Source organism: Chondrus crispus, genomic scaffold (assembly GCF_000350225.1).
Source record: "Chondrus crispus Stackhouse genomic scaffold, scaffold_130, whole genome shotgun sequence".
Taxonomy (NCBI): domain Eukaryota; phylum Rhodophyta; class Florideophyceae; order Gigartinales; family Gigartinaceae; genus Chondrus; species Chondrus crispus.
Window position 1 is genome coordinate 73,886 of NW_005178991.1, and position 19,622 is coordinate 93,507.

Genomic DNA, 19,622 nt, shown 5'->3' on the forward strand with positions numbered 1-19,622 from the left:
ATGTACGGGATGAGGCCCCGCAGGCGATCCGAATCGCCCGCGGTGTTACCATCCTCGCGATGTCGCAAGCCCGAGTGCGCGTGACAACCGCGGGGAGGGGCCTCGTCTTCCTGGAGCCAAAGCCCTCACTCCAACATCGACATGGAGTGAGGCTGACGAATGGCGTCGCGGAAGTCCTGCCGAACCAGACATTCGAAGTCATCGTCGCGAACTTCTCGCGACGCGAGAGGCAGCTTCCGAAACACACCGTCGTGGGATACGCAAAGCGCAACCCCCTCGCGATCCTCACGCCCGAACGTCGAGTCGCTGAGTGGATCGCGCACGCGTTGCACCTGACCGACTCGACCGATCAAGTGGGGGAGGTAGGAGTTGGTCGATCCAACTCCGACGATGAGACCACCGCGGGTGATGGTGAGGTCGACACGGGCGAACGGTCACCTATATCCCAGCCGACGGCGGAGGGTACTGTACCCCCCCAGCAGAAGGATCCCGAAAATCCACCGACGGATTGGGAAAAAGAGATTGACTTGTCATACATCGACGATGACAGGCTCCGTGGCCACGTGCTCGAGATGCTCCGTACGCACTCGAGTCTGTGGGGCGGTGCGCTCGGAACGATCCAAGCCACGGAGCACCGCATTCCCCTCGAACCGGGAACGAAACCGATTCGTTCTATGCCCTATCGGAAGGGCCCGGCCATGCGCGAAATGGTCGCGAAGGAGGTCAACAAGATGTTGAACGCAGGGGTTATCGAACCCGCGAGCACCGAGTGGGCATCCCCCGTGGTGCTCGTACCGAAGAAAGACGGCTCTCTTCGGTTCTGCGTGGACTACCGGCGTCTCAACGCGAAGACCGCAGCGGATTCGTATCCGCTGCCACGGATGGACGACTGCATCGACTCGTTAGGAGATGCAGCCGTCTTCACCACGTTGGACTGCAATTCCGGTTATTGGCAGATCCCGGTCGCTCCGGAAGACCGGGATAAGACTACCTTCACGACACATGTGGGTACGTACCGCCATTTGCGCATGCCGTTTGGATTAAAAGGGGCACCGGCCACCTTCCAACGTGCCCTCGATATCATACTCTCCGGAGTCCGCTGGCAAATATGCCTCGTCTATCTCGACGACGTTATCGTGTTCTCGCGTACGGACGCGGAACACGCAAGGCATCTCGATACCGTCTTGAGCTTGTTGCGGAGTGCCGGCATCTCCCTCAAGCTCAAGAAGTGCAGCTTCTTCCGTCCGAAGGTGCACTACCTGGGGCACGTTATATCCCCAGGTAAGTTGAGCGCGGCTGATACGGCAGCCGACGCCTTCAAGACGTTCACGTTCCCGAGGACGCTGACGCAGGTGCGCTCGTTCCTCGGGGCGTGTAACATATACCGCCGATTCGTTAAGGGGTTCGCTAAGATAGCGCGTCCTCTGACCGACATGACGCGCAAGGATTCGGATCCTGACTTCTACAACCCCACCGAGGCGCAACTTCAGGCGTTCGAGAACCTTAAGAAGTGCATGATCGCTCCGCCGATCCTCGCATTGCCCCGGCATGGTCGACCATACATGATAGACACCGACGCGAGTGCCTATCAGCTCGGCTGCATCTTACTACAGGAGCACGAAGAGCCGAACGACTGGCGACCCGTGGGGTATTGGTCGTACTCACTGTCCGATAGTGAGCGCAACTACAGCGCTACGGAGCGCGAGTGCTTCGCCGTAGTGTGGGCCGTCCGCACACTACGGCTATACGTAGAAGGAACAAAGTTCACCGTCCGAACGGATCACGACGCCCTGAGGTGGCTCATGTCCCTCACCGAGAGTTCCGGAAGACTCACCCGGTGGCGGCTACGTCTGGCTGAATACGATTTCACCATTCAGTACCGCCCCGGGGGCGTGCATCAGGTGCCCGATGCCCTGTCACGCCTCGTGTCGCCGATGACCCTCGCCCCACCGTCGAGGTGGATGACGACATTCCCACCTTCGACGCTGGCACAACCGTCCGAGACGTGTCGGATGAGCTCGCGGATCACGTTTGCACCGCGAGCTGCGACCACAAGGCCGTCCATGTGTTCGTGACGACACGAAAGCAGGCGAGATCACGAAGGACCTCGCGCGCTAGGACGCGCGACGAGCCGCAGGGCGACGAGGAAGCCCCGGCTCTACCAGGACCCAGTTCGTTCTGGGAAGAGAACGACGAGTTCGACGCGGCCGATATCGAACGGACCCAAGAACATGAAGTCGGCGCCCCTGACGCTCAGGTCGCCCCCCTCAAGACGACCTACTGGCCCCTCTGACGATGGAGGAGATAGCTGGGGAGCAGCGCTATGACGACTTCTGTCAAACCATACTGGCGCGCCAGTCGGAATCTCGAGATTCCGCTTTCTTCGAGGATCACCACGGGGTGCTCAATCGAAGACATCCGTACGACCCGGATCACGTACAGGTTGTAGTGCCGCGTACGCTGCGAGCCCGCCTCCTCCAGCTGTGCCATGCACCGGCGATCGCGGGACATCCGGGCCAGAATCGGATGTACTACGCACTCCGTAGGGAGTATTACTGGCCCCACCTAGCCGCCGACGTTGCAGCAACCGTGCGAGGATGTCGAACCTGCGCAATGAACCGAGTCAAATTGCGCAAGCATATCAATCGATTGAGACTTTTCCCCGCGACGCGGCCCCTTGAGAGTCTCGCGATCGATATACTGGGTCCGCTCCCAAAGACCAGGACCTGGAAACGATTCCTCTTGGTAATAACAGACCGCTTTACGAAGCTGACGCAGGTCGTCGCACTCCGAACGACGACCGCGTACACCGTCGCAGTTGCGTTCTGCGAAGCGTGGGTCTTCAAGTACGGCGTCCCACGTTCGTTGCTTTCGGACAACGGCCCTCAGTTCAACGCCAAGCTCTTCCAAAGCACGTGCCGGGTTCTCGGGGTTACAAACCTGTATACGTCGGCGTACCACCCCCAGAAGAATGGGCAGGTCGAGCGATACAACCGTACGATAGCATCGATGCTTCGTAACTACGTGAATGAACACCAGGGCGACTGCGACGTGTACGTGGGACCGCTTACGTACGCGTACAACTCCCACGTACATCGTACGACCAGCACGACGCCCTTTGAGCTCGTGCTCAGCAGACCCCCGCCGGAGTTCTCTCTCCGAAGAGCCGACGGGGACGCGCCCCCTCCGGATAGGGGGAATCATCGAGCGGCCTTCCTCAAGACCCTGGACGACACGATCCAGAAGGCCTACGGAAGCCTGCGACGGATGCAAGCCCGCTATAAACGCGACTTCGACAAGCGCATTCGGCGCATCAACTCGCACCTCAAGGCAGGTGACTACGCATATCTGATCCCCACCGATGGGGGGAAGACATCAAACAAGCTCGCCTCACCGGCGGTCGGACCGTACCGAGTTCTCGCGAACGACCAACGCACCATCACGATCGATCGTGATGGAGTTACAGAGCGCGTCTCAGCAGACCGCTGCGTCTACGCACCCTACCGGCGAACGCGCCACGGGTTAGCACGACTACCCCCGCGGACCTTGCCGACAAGATCACCGAAGGTACACAGTATGCCGTCGAATGGCTGCTGAAGCATTGCGTCATGGAGGATGGAACTACGGAGTTCCTCATTAAGTGGGCAGACTATGACGCCCCCACATGGACAGCCCGTACCCACATCCCCGAGGAGTTGATGTCTCGTTACGCACGAAGACTCCGAGCGCGTACAGGGAGAGACCTCACCTCAGAAGTGAACGCGGACGTTCACTCTTGAGGAGGGGGCCCTCAACCGCTTCGTTACGGATTAACTTCCGTGTCGAATTAAACTCACCCCGCGGGCTTAGGACGAAAGGGGAAGCGCGAAGGGACAGGTGCCTCCAAAGAACAGCAACAGAATCAGTCGCGAGAAGCCAAGACGTATTGGCAACCGAGAGCTCCCGTACGCAAACCAAAGGAAGCGAGCAGCACGAGCTGCGCCATGATGGCACCTCGTCACGGATTGTGGGCAATGAGCCCTCGAGCAGGGAGACGATCTCCCGGAACGATACAGTCGCCCCGCGGTCGCCACAAGTTTCGCCTACATGTGGACAACTGTCCTGCACGCACCGGTTCGTACCAGCTGCGCTATACGGAAGGGGTCCGCGATCCCGAGACCCCCGCGACGACGAAGGACGCACCTCGGCACTAGATAGTAACGACAAGTACGCTGCAGACCGAGCAAGGGGAGGGAAGAGACAGTACGAGCCGCCGTCGGCTGATACACTCGAGATCAGAGCCCCAACAAACAGCCACTGCCTTACCCTAAATAAGGGAGAAAAATTAGTGGAACGCGAAATTACACTGGGAGACAGTGCCCTTACATGACGTCCAAGCGCACGTGATACGTACAACGCGCAAGGGACGTTCGGACGGCGACGCGTGGGAAGAGTACAGCGCGTACCCACCGACCGGGACACGCTACCAGAGCCCGACCATGGAGGGGCGCGGTCCCGATGCTGCCCCCTCCAGAAGTGTCAAACCGGCGAAATGCGCAGAAGTCCGACGCGCGGGGCGTCCCGAAAGCGGAGCAGGCACCAAGACCAGCGACTTGAGACGCTGCGCAAGGAAATCATCCAGCGGTGGGTACGGCACGCGAGTAACGAACACGCCAGTCCTCGCCGCCTCCCCACCGTTGGTTCGCAAGGGGACTCGAGAACCCCACACTGATGCGACGAACGCCAACTCCGCGTGTGGAATTGGGGAGTATCGAGCTCCGCCAGGGCCACCCACACGACCATGCGGACGAGCCACTCTGGCGATGAGGGAGGAGACGATTCCTCCCCCTTCTCCCACATGCCAAGGTCTCTAACCCCTCTCCGCTCATCGTCAAGAGCACGGGCGGTGAAGAATACAGTACGGAGCGCGACGTCGCGCGGGGAAGGGGACGCGTCAGGCGGACGACCGCATTCACCACGAGGCGCCTGCCCCCTCGCCATAACCTCGCGGACCCGAGCCCCGGCGACAGGGGGGAGAAGACGGCGCCCTCTCCATCCCCAGGCGGACGATTCGGATCGTCCAGCAACCGCTCTCTTACACATCTGCCCTCGCCATCGGAGGCGAGGGGCGCGACGACAAGGACAATATCGCGCTGTGCCCTCGCCCTCGGAGGCGAGGGGCGCGATGAGAAGACGTACAACGCGCGTCGCGCCCTCGCTCCGACGGTGAGGGGCGCGACCCGGAAGACAGTATCACGAGCGGTGCCCTCGCCACCGGAGGCGAGGGCCGCGATGAGAAGTACAGGTCCCTCGGGCCTTGCCCTCGCCATCGAGGGCGAGGGAAGGCCAGTCTGCGAGTTCGGTGAGGGGCAGCACCGACAGCCACCACCGCCCTCGTCCGAGTACGACGACGACCTCGAGAAGGGAAGGCAAGACGCGGTACACGCACGAACATGATCGCGCCCACCAGAGACCCTTTCGTAAGAGGGAGAAGAATCGCGCGGAGCACTATCGAAAGCCGACTCGGAGGGCTCGACCAACCTCACGCGCCGCAAGGGCGTCGAGACCCCCGCGGCAGGCCATGTCGTAGAAGGAGAAAAATATACATAGGAGAAGCTCGAGGAGCACTATCGAGGCTCGGCTTCGAGGAAAGGAGAGGAACTGTACGACGAACATCGCGTGCACAAAAGAGACGGGATTGACTTTACGCAGAGAAGGGGACGGTTGGAAGAACATACCCCCGATGGGTATAACGGGACGACTCGTTCACTGATTTGTGCGGTTGGGCGGCGAAGCGACCCCCGACCCGTAAAGGCTCGGGGGACCGTAACTGGGGTGACGAGGCGGCTCTGCCGCGTGCTCCGCCAGTGGGGGCGACGCCACCTCACTGTGGCGGGTCCAGCGATGCACACTGCTCTGAGGATCCGGGACGTTGCCCACCGTAGCGGCCTCGTACCTCGTCTGCTCGTAGGGATCCCGCCTGATCGGGTGTGGCGTCGACAAAGACGCCACGCGAAGGCTTCGGAGGTCGTCCCGCTCGCGGCGGTACCGGTCACGTTCGGCGGTGGTCCGCTCCAGAATGCTCGCTTGACGATCAGAGGACTCGCGTGACGCTGCTAACTCGTTGCGTACACGGCGCAGCTCGGACACGGACGACGCACGACCCGCCTCGAGGCGACGTGCTTCGTCGCTTCGCGCCAAGTACCAGCCCGCGAGTGTGCCAAGGAGACCGTCCACCTGCCAAGTGCGATCGGCAGCGCGACCCAAGGCATGGACTAACGACGGCACGGCCCTGACGTCCTCTCCCTCCAACGTCGCGTGGCGTACGGACGCCACTTGGGGCGCCTCATGCGGCAGCACCGCATTGAGAGGAGGAACAGGGGGGACCGGAGGACTCGCCACCGGACCGAAGTCGCTTTCGGCGAGAAAAGTCTCGAACATCGGGTCCGCACGTGCGGAAGGATGGGGAGCGGGCTCACTGTCCAAATCGCGATATCGCTTCTTTCGCGCTTCGCGCGAGGCGGAGCCGACTCCGCCCCCGCTCCTGACGTGTTCCGAAGAGGACGCCGGCGCCACCTGGCGCGCCACGAAGACGTCAGCACGATGGTCATACACGAGGAAGGAGGACCGCTCGCCGGTAGTGAAATCGGGCCAGCGCCGACGCTGGCTTTCGCTCACCTCGCAAGCCCGATGCATGAGCCCGAGGGCGAACGCGTACGACCAAGGCACATGCTGATTACTCCGCTCGAGCGGATGAAGGGGGACGTTGGGGAGGTCCCACGCAACCCTCCCCAAGTAGGCCAGCACCTCGAGGGGCTGGACAAACACGCGTCCGTGAATGGACACTTCGTTCATGAACGCATTCCCGAGGGCCCAGGCCCATTCCCTCTCTACGTTGTGCATTAAGTCTGCAGAAGCCGGATGTTGAGCATTTGAGCACGCCACACCGAAGTGCTTGAGCACATACGGGAGCAGCGGATGAACTCCCAACGAAGGGAGGGTCTCCCGTATCACTGCAGGGAGCCAGGGGAAGTCGTGGGGGGACAGGCCTCCTTCGAAGGAAGCGTGACGGAAAACGCGCTCTCCTCCTCCTCGGAATGGCGATACGCCGACCAATCGCGCGGAGCAATGGCGACTCCGTGTAGTCTCATCAGCGAGCACGCTGATTTCTGCAAGGCGACGCGCGCCCTCGAGTACGCGAAAGGACGGGGGCTCACATAGAGACTACCCACGTGGGACAAGACGAATTCGCGAGGGGCCGACCCCTCGCGGTGGAGGAGATACGTGGCCATGCGATCCACGTATTCTACCTCACCGAGGCTGTACGCAAACGTGCGATCGCAGGGGATGGCAGAAGGGATTTGATACGCCGCACCGCCACCTTCTGCCAGCAGGCGCCGCAGAACGAGCGAGGCCTCCTCTACGCGTCCGGCTTCGTAGACCTTCCGGACGCGTAGCAAATCGGGACGAAGTTGCTCCCGCGCCAGCAGTTCCCCAACAGTAATGCCGGCACGGGCAAAGCGGCACCACGCGAACCTTAGACGGTCTAGGGGCAACGGGGCGGAACGCTCGAGCGACGCCCCGTACCACTCGGATGGAGCCTCGACCACCGCGGGGGCTTGACCCGCCGGATCCTGAGGCGTCTCAGGATGTTCGACAATGCGAGGGCCGCTGCCCGATCTCCCGCGCGAATCCGTCGCGTCGGGAAGCGCGGCTGTAGCGCCCCCGATGGGGCCTGCATCGACAGGCAGGCGAGGGGCGGTGGCGGAGGGAATCAGTTCGACAGAGGACGTCGACTCCCGAGAGACACGAGCTCGCTGAAATGGCTGTACAGTAATTCAAGGACGCCCGATTGCCCCGGCGCGACACGGAGCGTGCCCAGCCGGGGCCGCGACTTCCGCCGTCGACGGCGGAAGGGGAGCAGCGCCTCCGGGAGATTGCGACGAAGGACACGGCTGCGAGAGGCATGGAGTTACGGAGCTCGACGGAGTAGCGACGGACGCGACGAACCGACCATCGGAGGGCGACGTCATGATGACCCCGACACTGAGGCCTCCGACGAAGAGAGACAGGACAGCGGGGGCGCAGCGACCCGAGTGCGGAAAAGGAAATGACAAGAGAGGCGCACCGATGCGCGGACGGAGAAGGAGGGGACGGCAGAGGACAAGATGGTCAATAGGGGGAACGGGGTGAACGATAGATAACTCCGAGCAACGCGAGGACGGGTGAGGTGGAACCCGGGTCAAGTCCAGGACTACAGGGAGGGGATCCGACATGGTCGCCTCTACAAGCCCGAGACTGCTGAACGCGGACGTTCAGTCTTGAAGGGGGGGGGCGTGTAGTATAACTCCCCCTGGGGCTTTAAATTAGATTAGATCAAGAAATAGATCAGCTACTGTAGAGCGTCGAGCTCTACTCTACAACCGCCCGGGTCCACGTGTACACCACGGGGACAAGGGACCCGCGCATACACGTGCACACGTGTACCACGCGCGAACGAAGCGCGCCCGCACCACGGGTAATACGTGTGCTGTCAGCCTCGACATAGCTGACAGTATTACAGTGCAGGCCGACCTGCACTGCAGTAGCCCACTACAGTACCTCGGTACTGTAGTGTTATGATAGATTGTTTTGTATATTAAATAGGGAGCGGACCGACGGCGGCAAGGGGGGGAGAAGGACGGGCTTGTCCTCAACCGACCGCCAAGGTCAGTCCACCCAGCTTATTCTAAACGTCGCCTTTGCTCTTCGCGCGCGTTTAGTCGGAGCCGAGCCGGAGTGGACGCGCAGCACGCCATAGAGCACGGAACGGCCTCCGCCCGTCAGCACTGGTACGTCACCCAGTGCTGCACCGGGGCGTCGAGGCGTCGATCTGCTCGTGTGTGCGCGCGTCCCTGCTCGCTCCCGCTCTACCACCGCTACCCGGGCCCGAGCCCGGTTCCGTAGTTGGTTGGCCCGCTTCACCCCTTCTCCGATCCGGGGTCTACAGGTCGAACTGCGCATACACCTCCAGTCGTCTGGGGGTGTTTATGCTACAAATCCCTGGCACATCTCTCAACCGACACCTTTCCTCTCTCCAGTTTCCCGACGCCTTTCTCTCGTCGCAAACCTATTCGAGGTCTCACAAAAACCTCTTTTTCGGGACTCCCGGCAACCTCGGAAACACCCATGGCGTTGCCATCACCTTTCTTACGGCCCTAGTACACTTCTTTCTTCCGTCAATCTCTTCTGCCTCTTCCCCCTGGCCCTGCATCGACTGCCACGCCCACGCCTCGGGCACACATTCCAGCTTCTCGCCCAAGAGCGGGAGCTCGGTCACACGTAAGACGGAAAATTTTATCTTGTAAAACTCGATTTTCGGTCGCGTAGAGGGCGGGCATGGCCGAAGGATTGGCTCCTCGACGTCTCCGGCGGCTCCGATGCCGATAAGGACGCATCCGCGGAAGGCGACGCCCTTGTCGTACGGATGTGTCGGCCCTTCAGGCATTCCATCAAAGTTGTAGTACTGCGGCTTCATCAAGGCAACTTCATGCATGCGATCTTCATAGTTTTCGCCATCAGCGGGGTCCCCGCGAACGACGGAAGTGGTCATATTCTGGAACAGCTCCTCAAAGGAGACGTTGACTTGGCCGATGGGCTAGTCCTCGCGGAAGGGGTCTTGGAGCCACTCGTTCGGGCGGGTAGAAATATATATCTCTTTGAAGGATGTGACGGGATGGGTCATATCAAGGAAGCATTAGAAGTGGAACTTCAAATCTATCGGATTGCGAGCAACAGATTTCGGACCACAGGCAGCTGGCGTGACAGCCGGGGCAAATCAGGGCGCCGAGGAAAGGGCACTTCCGCAGAGAATGGCGGTGAGAAGGGAGAACCTGACCCGAGTATGCCATTGATGGGACCTTGATCAATTCCAAAAGGAACACTTCTTTCGAGACTTATAATTGAAGCTACGGACTTCAGGTTCTTTGTGCCGGTGATCAGCCTTCTGATGGCCTCCTTCCCGGCGGCAATCTCCTGAGCTCCCGCGCCCACGCTCTTCTGCGCGAAAAACACGGCCCCACCTTTTCCAGCGGCACGCACAGTTTGCAGCAAACGTGCGTATCCGCCAACGACCGTGCCACGACCGCTTCATACCGCCCCGATGCATCTTACTCTACCCGACCTCCTCCGTCCTCCCCCACACGGACGTGAAGTTGCGCAGGGCCAGCTCGCGCTCCACGATGTCGTGGAGGCGCGTCTTCTTACGCGCGGCCTCGAGCATCGTGACGTCCCACTGCGTCCTCGCGATGGCCAGGACGAGCCCTGGGAACCCCGCATCTGTGCCGACGTCGACGTCGCGCAGCGCGCCGGGCTTGGCGCGCTGCATTCACCTCTGCACATCACTTCTGCGAACAGCCGTTACAGCATTGGGGTGTGACTGTACACCTCTGCGAACAGCAGTGCGGACAGCACCACCCCGTTCCCCTCATAAAGAGAAGTGAATACGTGTACTTTACTACTTTATTACAGAAAAGTGAACACGTGTAACGAGCCGTCCCCTTTTTTCTTGCTTACACCTAGACTAACGTGTAGGAATTGACTCGGGCGGACAGCCTCTACCTTCAATCAAGGTAACCAAATAAAACTCGGTTTCACGGTGCCCAAGGGACCGGGCACAACATTACAGGTTTTGGCCACCTCACTGTTGGTGTGCACGGATGGATGCAAACAGCACCGCACTACAAAACAGGGTGCCACTCTCTCAAGGAAGACAGAGAGTGAGAAGGGTACCGTACCTCCTGAGGACGTGCCTGAGCTCCCTGTTGCCACAGCCATTGCGCAGGAAATCGCTCGCTTCCACAGAAACTTCAAAAGATGTCGGCCTTCACCACACGAAACGAGATGAATAGATGTCCATCGTGTATCCTTCGTATTCATCGCCTTCGTATTTATCGTCAACCCGTGCATGTGTCCCATGCATGTCTCATGCTCATGAGACAGGGGCGATAGCATCGCCATGAGACAGTAGCGCGCATCAGGCTGCGTTTCGCGCCCGCTGACGTTTCCTGAAGACAGGTCACGTATTTCTCCCTTTTGCAAGCTGCAGAAGATTCCAGACGACGCGGTCAATAAACCGGAATTCTCAAGACTTTACATGTAAAAAAACCAAACAGGCTATCCCCACCACAGGTGCCACCACGTACCGTACAATAGAAGCGTCTGTGTCTGGCCGAGAGGACAAGGGAAGTAGAGTATACACACCTAGACCTATACACACCTAGACCACTAGCTTCATAATAACCACCCGCTTGCCGGCCGCTGCAACAAAGACCCCATGATTATCGTCTACCTCCCACCGATTTACCGGAATCTCCAGCTGCGCCAAAACAGCCTCAGAGCCATTCTCTCGCTCATGCACAATATTCCCCCCGCTCTCAAAAACTTTGAGCCTTTTGTGCCTATGTCCAGTGCGAGAGACGGCACGTAAGTTTTCTGCATTCAGAAATCTCTCCACGATATCTCGCCAGTCCTTCAACTTTCCGAGATGAACTGTACTCCCTTTCTCCACGTCCCAAACGCGTACGCTCTTGTCCCAGGATCCAGATACTGCACGTTTTCCATCACCACTCATCCCAACGCTCGTCACCAGACCCGTGTGTCCAGTTAGTGCGTCGCCGATTTGCAGTCCTGTGTCCACGTCCCAAACTCGTACGCTCTTGTCCTAGGATCCAGATACTGCACGTTTTCCATCACCACTCATCCCAACGCTCGTCACCGGACCCGTCTGTCCAGTTAGTGCGTCGCCGATTTGCAGTCCTGTGTCCACGTCCCAAACTCGTACGCTCCTGTCCCGGGATCCAGATACTGCACGTTTTCCATCACCACTCATCGCAACGTGAGACACCACACCCGTGTGTCCAGTTAATGCGTCGCCGATTTGCAGTCCTGTGTCCACGTCCCAAACTCGTACGCTCTCGTCCCAGGATCCAGATACTGCACGTTTTCCATCACCACTCATCGCTACGCTCGCTACCCCACCCGTGTGTCCAGTTAATGCGTCGCCGATTTGCAGTCCTGTGTCCACGTCCCAAACTCGTACGCTCCCGTCCCGGGATCCAGATACTGCACGTTTTCCATCACCACTCATCGCAACGCTATACACCACCACCACCTCCGTGTGTCCAGTTAATGCGTCGCCGATTTGCAGTCCTGTGTCCACGTCCCAAACTCGTACGCTCTCGTCATTCGATCCAGATACTGCACGTTTTCCATCACCACTCATCGCAACGCTACACACCCGCGATTCATGACCGCAGACACTCCACAACACTTTCTTTTCCGATACACTCCAGAACTGTAGTGTCCCATCATCATATCCGATAACTGCATAGCGTTTGCTCATACTGACACAACCGCACGTTAATTTTCGGCTCCCCGTTCCAAAATCGTTGCTTAATTCAGTCATCTTCATTTCCTTGTCCGGAGACTGTGTGAAAACTGTGATCCTGGTGTCGCCCGGGTTCGAATAGTGTCCATACACGCCACCCGTTGAGTCCATGCCGACTTCGTAAACGGTAATCGGAGTATTCGGAAGCACAATATGCTCCACCAAACTTCCTCCCGCTCGCCCTACACATTCACTCACAGGCCGCACCCATGGCCGTGGCGCGTGTTCCTCGATTTCCTCGAGTATCCTTTGCACGCTACCTAATTCTGATGCCCTGTGCTTGATTCTTCCGTACAGTTGAAAGTAAATCCCTGCACTGCTTTCACCACAAAAAGGTACACTCAGTCGTGCAGCTCTCATCATCAATTCCATCGCATACACCGAATCTTCTTCTCCCGTATCCCTTAAAAGGCTCTCGCTTCCTCCCGTGTTCCCCAAAAGCCTATTTAGATCCTTTACAGCTTCCTCGTATTGCCACACACTTCCTCTCTGTATCACTGCCTTCACCCATCGTGCACTCAAGAATAGATTCTTCAGCTCCTCCACACACCCGCCCTGTTTCAGAACGCGATATATATTCTCGAAAACATACTTCTCTCTTGCATCCTTGCTCTCTCTGCCCTCGCTCGTAGTCATAGCAAGCAGTCCTCCTCCCTGCCTGCATACATCTGCCAACTTCTTATACCAGAACGTTACACTGTCCTCCTTCTGCGCCTCCTGCACCGCAAAATCGTGCGTCAGATCATGCATCCGTACCCACCCACAATCCTTGTCGTAATGAAGGTCTACTAATCCAACCCTTTCCATCTGCTTCGCGTACTTTTCAGCCGATTCGTAGTCCATCTCCCACAACTCTCTTACCAACGACAAAGGCATCCCGTCTTGCTTCTTCATAACACACAGACTCCGATGTACCTTTCGAAACGAAAACTGACCTAACCTCTCCGCATCGCTCCCCATGCCGGACTCCACAATCTCTAGTGACGCATGTAATGTCGCGTCTAACGACAACAAATACCCATCCCTTGGACTCTCACTGACACTCGTCCCGGCTACGTTCAGAGCCAGCGGCAAACCAGCACACAATTTCAATATTTCCCTCACGGCCTCTTTGAATCTCGGATCATTCGCTTCCTCCGGGTTCGCCCCGCTAGCAAGCATGAGCATGTGAACTGAATCGCTCCCTTCCCTTTCCCTCGGCTCGAAAGTCACTCGCTTACCGACCTGTTTCAGCTCTGAGTCCCTCGTGGAATACAGAAGTCTGCTCCTCTCTCGGCTGTCTCCCGCTGTGTCAGCGAGAATAGATAACTTCTGCAGAATACACGCATCTATACCATTCATGGCCCACACATCATCAATAATGAACAGACATACACGTGTGTTGAACCATGCTCGCATCTTGGTCAGTACCCTGCTCAACTCGCTTTGCTCTCGCATTTTCCCAGCCGCCTGGTTGCCACCAGACGCCTCTACGGCTATACACAGTTGCTCAATCAGCCGCCCTACGTTGGCATCTTTCCCCAAAGACATCAAGTACACTCCGCCTGAAAACTGAGCCTTGATGTCATCGTCGTGCGCAATCGCTCGAAGAGCGCATGTCTTCCCGACTCCGCCCTTCCCCGTTGCCGTCGCTCCTATACTTGTATTCCTATCGGTACTTAGCACGGCCTCCTTTAGCCGCGCCTCACACGTATTCGGTGATCCATCGTTCCCCCGAGAATTCAGTTGCAAATATATTTCTTCGGGATTGTGCTCTGCGTGTATACAGGGCGTGAACACATCAAGCGTACATCGTGCGATGGGCGTGACGGCAGCGCGGATTTCAACTTGGCCACTTGCATTCAAAACTTGTCTCACTGCATCACTTGAATGCTCCTCCCATTTCTTTTTCACCCCCAGAAATACTTGCTCCACAAGATATGCCCTTTTTCCATCGCCAAGTGGATCTCCCGGCCAGTTTGTTGCCCCTTTTCATTTACAATCCTATTGAATTCTGCCAGCTCGTGTAGCTCCCCCTTCACCGTATCCGTGCTCGATTCGCGCTGTCGTGCCTCGGTAAAAACTCCTCAACTTCAAAAATATTCTTTCCTGCATCATCCCTGTACCGAGTGGGCTCCAAATCTCCGCATTCAGGAATACTTAGTCATGGCACCAATAAGGGAAGGTCAGATGGTAGATTCCTTAAGGCTATGACAAGCGTCGTTCTCAATGATGGAGATGCTGATTCCCACCACAGGTCAAGATGTGGAAGGTACAAAATCGAAGGCACAGACCGCATCGCTTCACGAAAGGCCGTTACTAGCGCCTCCTCAGCACATCTAGCACCCGCATCTGAGTGCAGCGATGGATAATCAATGACATGGACCGGGCAACCCTCAAAGCGATACAGAATAGCAGGACCAATCTGCGTCTGTCCCAATCCCTTCATACCGCAAATGAGAAGCCGAGGGCGGAGAACCTGAAAATTCATATGCCTGGAAAATATGGCCAGAGTACAGTCGAGCACAGTAAAACTTTTGCGCAGATACAGAGGTTTTCTTCGGACATGGGAAACGCCGCTTCGGAGCTCTGGACATGGGTTGAAATTGAATTTGAAGCTGGCCGCCTCTCGTGAGCCTTTAAGGCTGTCTGGTTGGCCCTGGTGGCGAGGAGGAGCCCCGATCGCCTAGACTTGAGGTATACCGCTAGAGGCGCCGATGTGCATGGCAATTGCGGCAATTTTGTCGAGACGTGCTATAGCTATCGATGGGCTTCTATATCCTACGCAGTTTCTCCAAACTTGCGCTCGTAATCTGCTCGTATCTTCTCAAAACGTGCCGTGGTTAGCTTCAGTAAAACATCATCATCATCCTTTGCTCTCGTCTCTGCAGTCCGCAATTGTTCTTGCGCCTCCTGCAACACTTCCATTAACTTTCCACTTTCCACAAACGCCGCTAAAGATCCCTCCCCGGTGTCAGCTTGCCGACTACTTAGCGAGTCTGTCAATCCTTTTATATGCTGACAGAGGAACGATGTATCTTCTGAAACAGCGACTGTCTTACGCTTCTTCCTTGATCCCGATGCTGATCCCCCGTCGTCCCCCTCGTCACTTGAACTACCTGTTATAATTGCACCATTCCCACCAACCCCTGACGAAATTCCCGACCCAGCTTCATCAAATCCGTCGCCGCCCGGGATCACTCTAAGTGCCATGCTCAACATGGCCTTCGCGGTTGACCCCTGGTCATCTGTCCCCCTATTGTCCCTCCCGATCCTCAACACGATAAACATCACGAGAATGCGTTTAGAGAGGGCACAAAGCTGACCGTTCCCGTTGCTTTGCAGGAAGCGGAGAGTCCCCAGTAAGGTCGGATCGTTCTGACCCGACTTTTTGAAGTCATTATGGGCCTTCGTGAACGGACCGCGCATGTCCGTCCACACAGTCTTCAGCTTCAAGGCGCCCACGGGTGAGAGAGGAGTCGATGAGGGGTCTAGAGTCCCTAGGGGTAGTTCGGGTCGCGTGTCAATGCGGGGGTGGAAGTCAACGTTGTTGAAGCGCTCGGCAACAGTTTGCCAGTAGTCGTCACGGTTGACACGATTGCGCTGCTGCACCATGCTCAGCTCTTGACCGGTTCCCTGAAACGCGAGATTTGCGACCGGATCGTCACGGAGCAGAAGGCACAACCGAGCAAACTGCGACAGGCTGAACGGCGATCCTCCAGCGCCGCTCGCAGATCTTCCGTACCCCGAACTCTCAGCGTTTACTTCTGGCAAGTCTCCGTCAGCCACCATCTGCCGCCTCTGTTCAGCTACAGCCTCAAACTCCTCCCAGTGCGCCACTTCCATCGGACGAAAAGTCCTCATGAGATCTGCATCGGAAGGGACCTCCGTCAAATGCTCGACGGAAGACCTGTTATCCTCCGTCCATGCGTCGAAGTCCTTGAATAAACATACTGCATCCTTCACACATTTCCGAAACAATTCCCCGGCAGCCTCACCACCAATAAGAGACACACGAAAGTACAGATAGGCTCGTGTGATGCGTTCTGTCTTCGAACCGCTCACTTTCCGCTGCCAAGTCTTCAATACTTTTCGCAAGACGGCGTCCGTATGCTCCCCAATAAAATTGTAAGCCAGCAATAGAATTTCGCGCCTGCATAATGGTGACACAACTTGCGTTTGTACATTTACAGTTTGTGCCTCTACCGCGACAGTGATTCGGTCTTCATCGCTTGCCGTGGGAGCGTTTAGTGTCGTTTGAGGGCCGCCAGTAGGCCCTGGGGGTGTTCCATAGTCACCCTGCACCCCAACTTGCGATAGCTCAGGTGGGGGTTCCGTTGTCGTGCTCGACAGACGTTGCCCACTTCCCGTTGATGGCCGGCGAGGCCAAACGGGAGGGGGAATACTTCTTGGGGGAACAGTGGACAGGTCACTCCAGCGGCGGGCTTGGCTAGAAGGGGGGTGAGTCTCGCGCTCGCTTGCATGTTCCGCTGAGCTCGCGGGATGTAGAGGAGGGGATCGTTGAGAGGGAGTTGGGGTGTCGGCAGCGGCAAAGGAGTTGGCTAATATGCGGGGAAGTGGATCGGTGTGTCGTGGGAAAGAAGGGGGTCTCGAGGGATGGGGGCTTCGGTGGTTACGAGGAGATCGCCTCGGGTATATGGAGACTGCCATGAAGGGAGAGAGGAATTGGTTTTGAGATGGCATGTTTTTGATTGTGACGTTAATGGACGGGGATAGTGTGATGGTATCTCGAATGGGCACATGTGGGGGTGGGCGTAGAGTTCTGCGCTTCTGTACGAAGGAGCACCAGGTCACGACTTCGAGGTCCGGGGCATTAGCATAGGAAGCAAAATTGTAGCTGGACCAACTCGGAGATTAGCATCGAGATGTGCAAACGTGGGCTTTAAGCTTGCCGTTTTGCCGCCTTTTTTAAATTTTGAAGATTGGCATCGGTGCCAATGAGGTGTTGACAAGGTCGAGGCTGGTGATGTGCCAGGCGGCTGCGTGTACGGAGAGGAGTGGTGTAATGGAGCCAGACGTGGTTTAAATTATTCTTCAGGGGCCAATAGGGGTGGAGAGAGGCCTTGGGCACGCATGCACGCACGCCGCGCATGCGAGTTAAGGAAGGCCCTCAGAGTATCATGTCACTCTGCGCGACAGTTTGTCTCCCTCAGCATCACCGTACGAACTGTAATATGGATATGACTGTAATGTTTCTTCTCGTGTTTTCGGCACTGTACTGTTGTGACAATTTGTGCAACGTGTACAGGTTTGCAGCATACATAGCATGGCAGGATTGAATGGGATACAGTAGACCCCCCGTAATAGTGCACCCCTGTGCCAGGCCTCACAAAACGCACTACTGACGTCATGCACTAAAGAAGCAACAGCAAAGCTCATTTACTGTACCACATGAAATGCTCTGCAATGAGCGTCTGGCGGTTCCTCTTTCTATTCTGGTCGTAATAAGCATCAAAAAGTGCACGTTTCGCACGGCGCAAACCCTGACCTGCCCCTGCAATCCCAGTGTTGTCGGCGAAGTTCTCTGCAGCTTCAAATACCTTCGCCACTTCTGTTGGAGAAGGCACAGCTTCGCAGCCCTCTGATTCGTCACCGCAGATGTCTTCTCGGGGAACAAGCGGCGGCGTGGGTTCTAAGGCGCGCTAAAGCTGCATTGCTGGCACATCAAGCGTACAGTTGTACACGTTTCAGAATCGGTGACATGGCCTGAAAAGCGCACTATTGACGTAAATGTACTAACAAAGAGCGCACTATTACGGAGGCCCCCTGTAGTAGTAGTTGGATGCATGAGGTACGAATTAATTAATCGAGGCAAGGGGCGCAAAGGACCAAAGGGTGCAAACCAATCCCCATGCATGGGGTTTTAGTTCACGTCTACGAGCTGTAGCGAAAAGCCGACAATTGTATTGTCGACCATTGTAAGCGAGAATGGTAATTGAAGGCAGAAGCGACATGCTGTTCTCCTAGATAGTGATGTACATGGAGCGATAGAGACATCGGAATCACCGGAGAAAAGGAGGGAGAGCGAGAGCGGAGGTTTGGAGCAAAGACAGGGCAGAGAGTAGCATACTCGGGCTTTTGTGCCTTCCGCACTTGTCACTAAGGACAGAACTGCTCCTACACTACGCGCAACACCAGCATGTCTGAGCTGGTTCCCGTAGTTATGGGCCCAGGAGCATATTCTGCTCCAAACAGCTTATATGACCGGCCTAAACTGCATGCAAACACAGACAAGTTCATGTGACGTCAAGCCGTGCGTATTTGGGCACGGAAAATACGGTCGTTCGCAAAAGGCGGAGACAACAAAGCCAAGGGTACTGCGAACTGTCTAGGGATTACACTGTACTCAGCCATAGACTGCTCATTCATCCAAGTTATCGATAGCGCCATTACAGTTGGTGAGCTCCAGCTCGTTTTGGACGACGATGAATATAATGATGATGTTGACCAGAACGCTGTTATCGAAAAATCATCCAGCTAGTCGCAAAGGACGCTGTTACAGATGGAGTGCGTGGACTGGTAAGGATGAGCCAGAACATTCATTCATGCAAAAAACAGGAGAATGAGACGTATGATTCAGTTGCAGAGCGCTTTCATGGTGTTTATCAGACGTATCCTAGCCACTTCTATGCCGGTTATACATCTCAAGATAGCCAACATTTTCCGATGCTCCTCCTCGGTAACGCCAACTTACCATCCTCTACCTTCAATAACATTTTCAGTATCCTTTATCGCGGATGCAAAAGATAATAGGAGGTCGACTGTCAAGTACTTCAAAATTACGAAAGAAAAGTATGCAACAATTGAGGATAGTTTTGAGAATGCCGACATGTAGAAAGAGTCACTCACGCATCCAGTTTCCAACGAACAGCAAGCTGTTGCCTTTCAGAAGGTTCAGGAATTATGGTATGTGCACAAACTCAACATCACGACCGCAAAGACGAACAAATTTCGCTACGATACAGAGGAAATGGCCCCATATGCTATATGCTTGATTGATACAGTAGCCGATTTGAAATATGTGAAGTCACAGGACATCACGCAAGACCAAAATCTGAGACTGCCACCACACACACCTGCCACCTCAGCCTATAACCACGTTGGCCGCCAGGACAGCAGACTTTCCGGTACGATGATGGCGAAGCGCCACTCCTATCAAGGTCGCAATGTCAGTACCACGTACGAGCCATCCGGTCCTAGATTTAAGTTCAAAGGA

At 56.6% G+C, this 19,622-nt stretch overlaps 1 protein-coding gene; it reads right to left on the minus strand.

The window, feature by feature from the left end:
* Positions 1–11,069: 11,069 nt before the first annotated feature.
* On the minus strand, positions 11,070–13,936 carry CHC_T00009273001 (WD40-repeat containing protein). XM_005713073.1 is given in 3 exon segments: positions 11,070–11,236; positions 11,237–11,680; positions 11,696–13,936. 2 exon segments carry the CDS (start codon positions 13,934–13,936, stop codon positions 11,237–11,239), a joined length of 2,685 nt encoding a protein of 894 aa, XP_005713130.1. The 3' UTR covers positions 11,070–11,236.
* Between the last annotated feature and the right edge of the window lie 5,686 nt (positions 13,937–19,622).

Excerpts from the sequence above, each read along its gene's own strand:
- CHC_T00009273001 (XM_005713073.1), bottom strand. The coding sequence starts at position 13,936 with ATGTCTTTGGGGAAAGATGCCAACGTAGGGCGGCTGATTGAGCAACTG.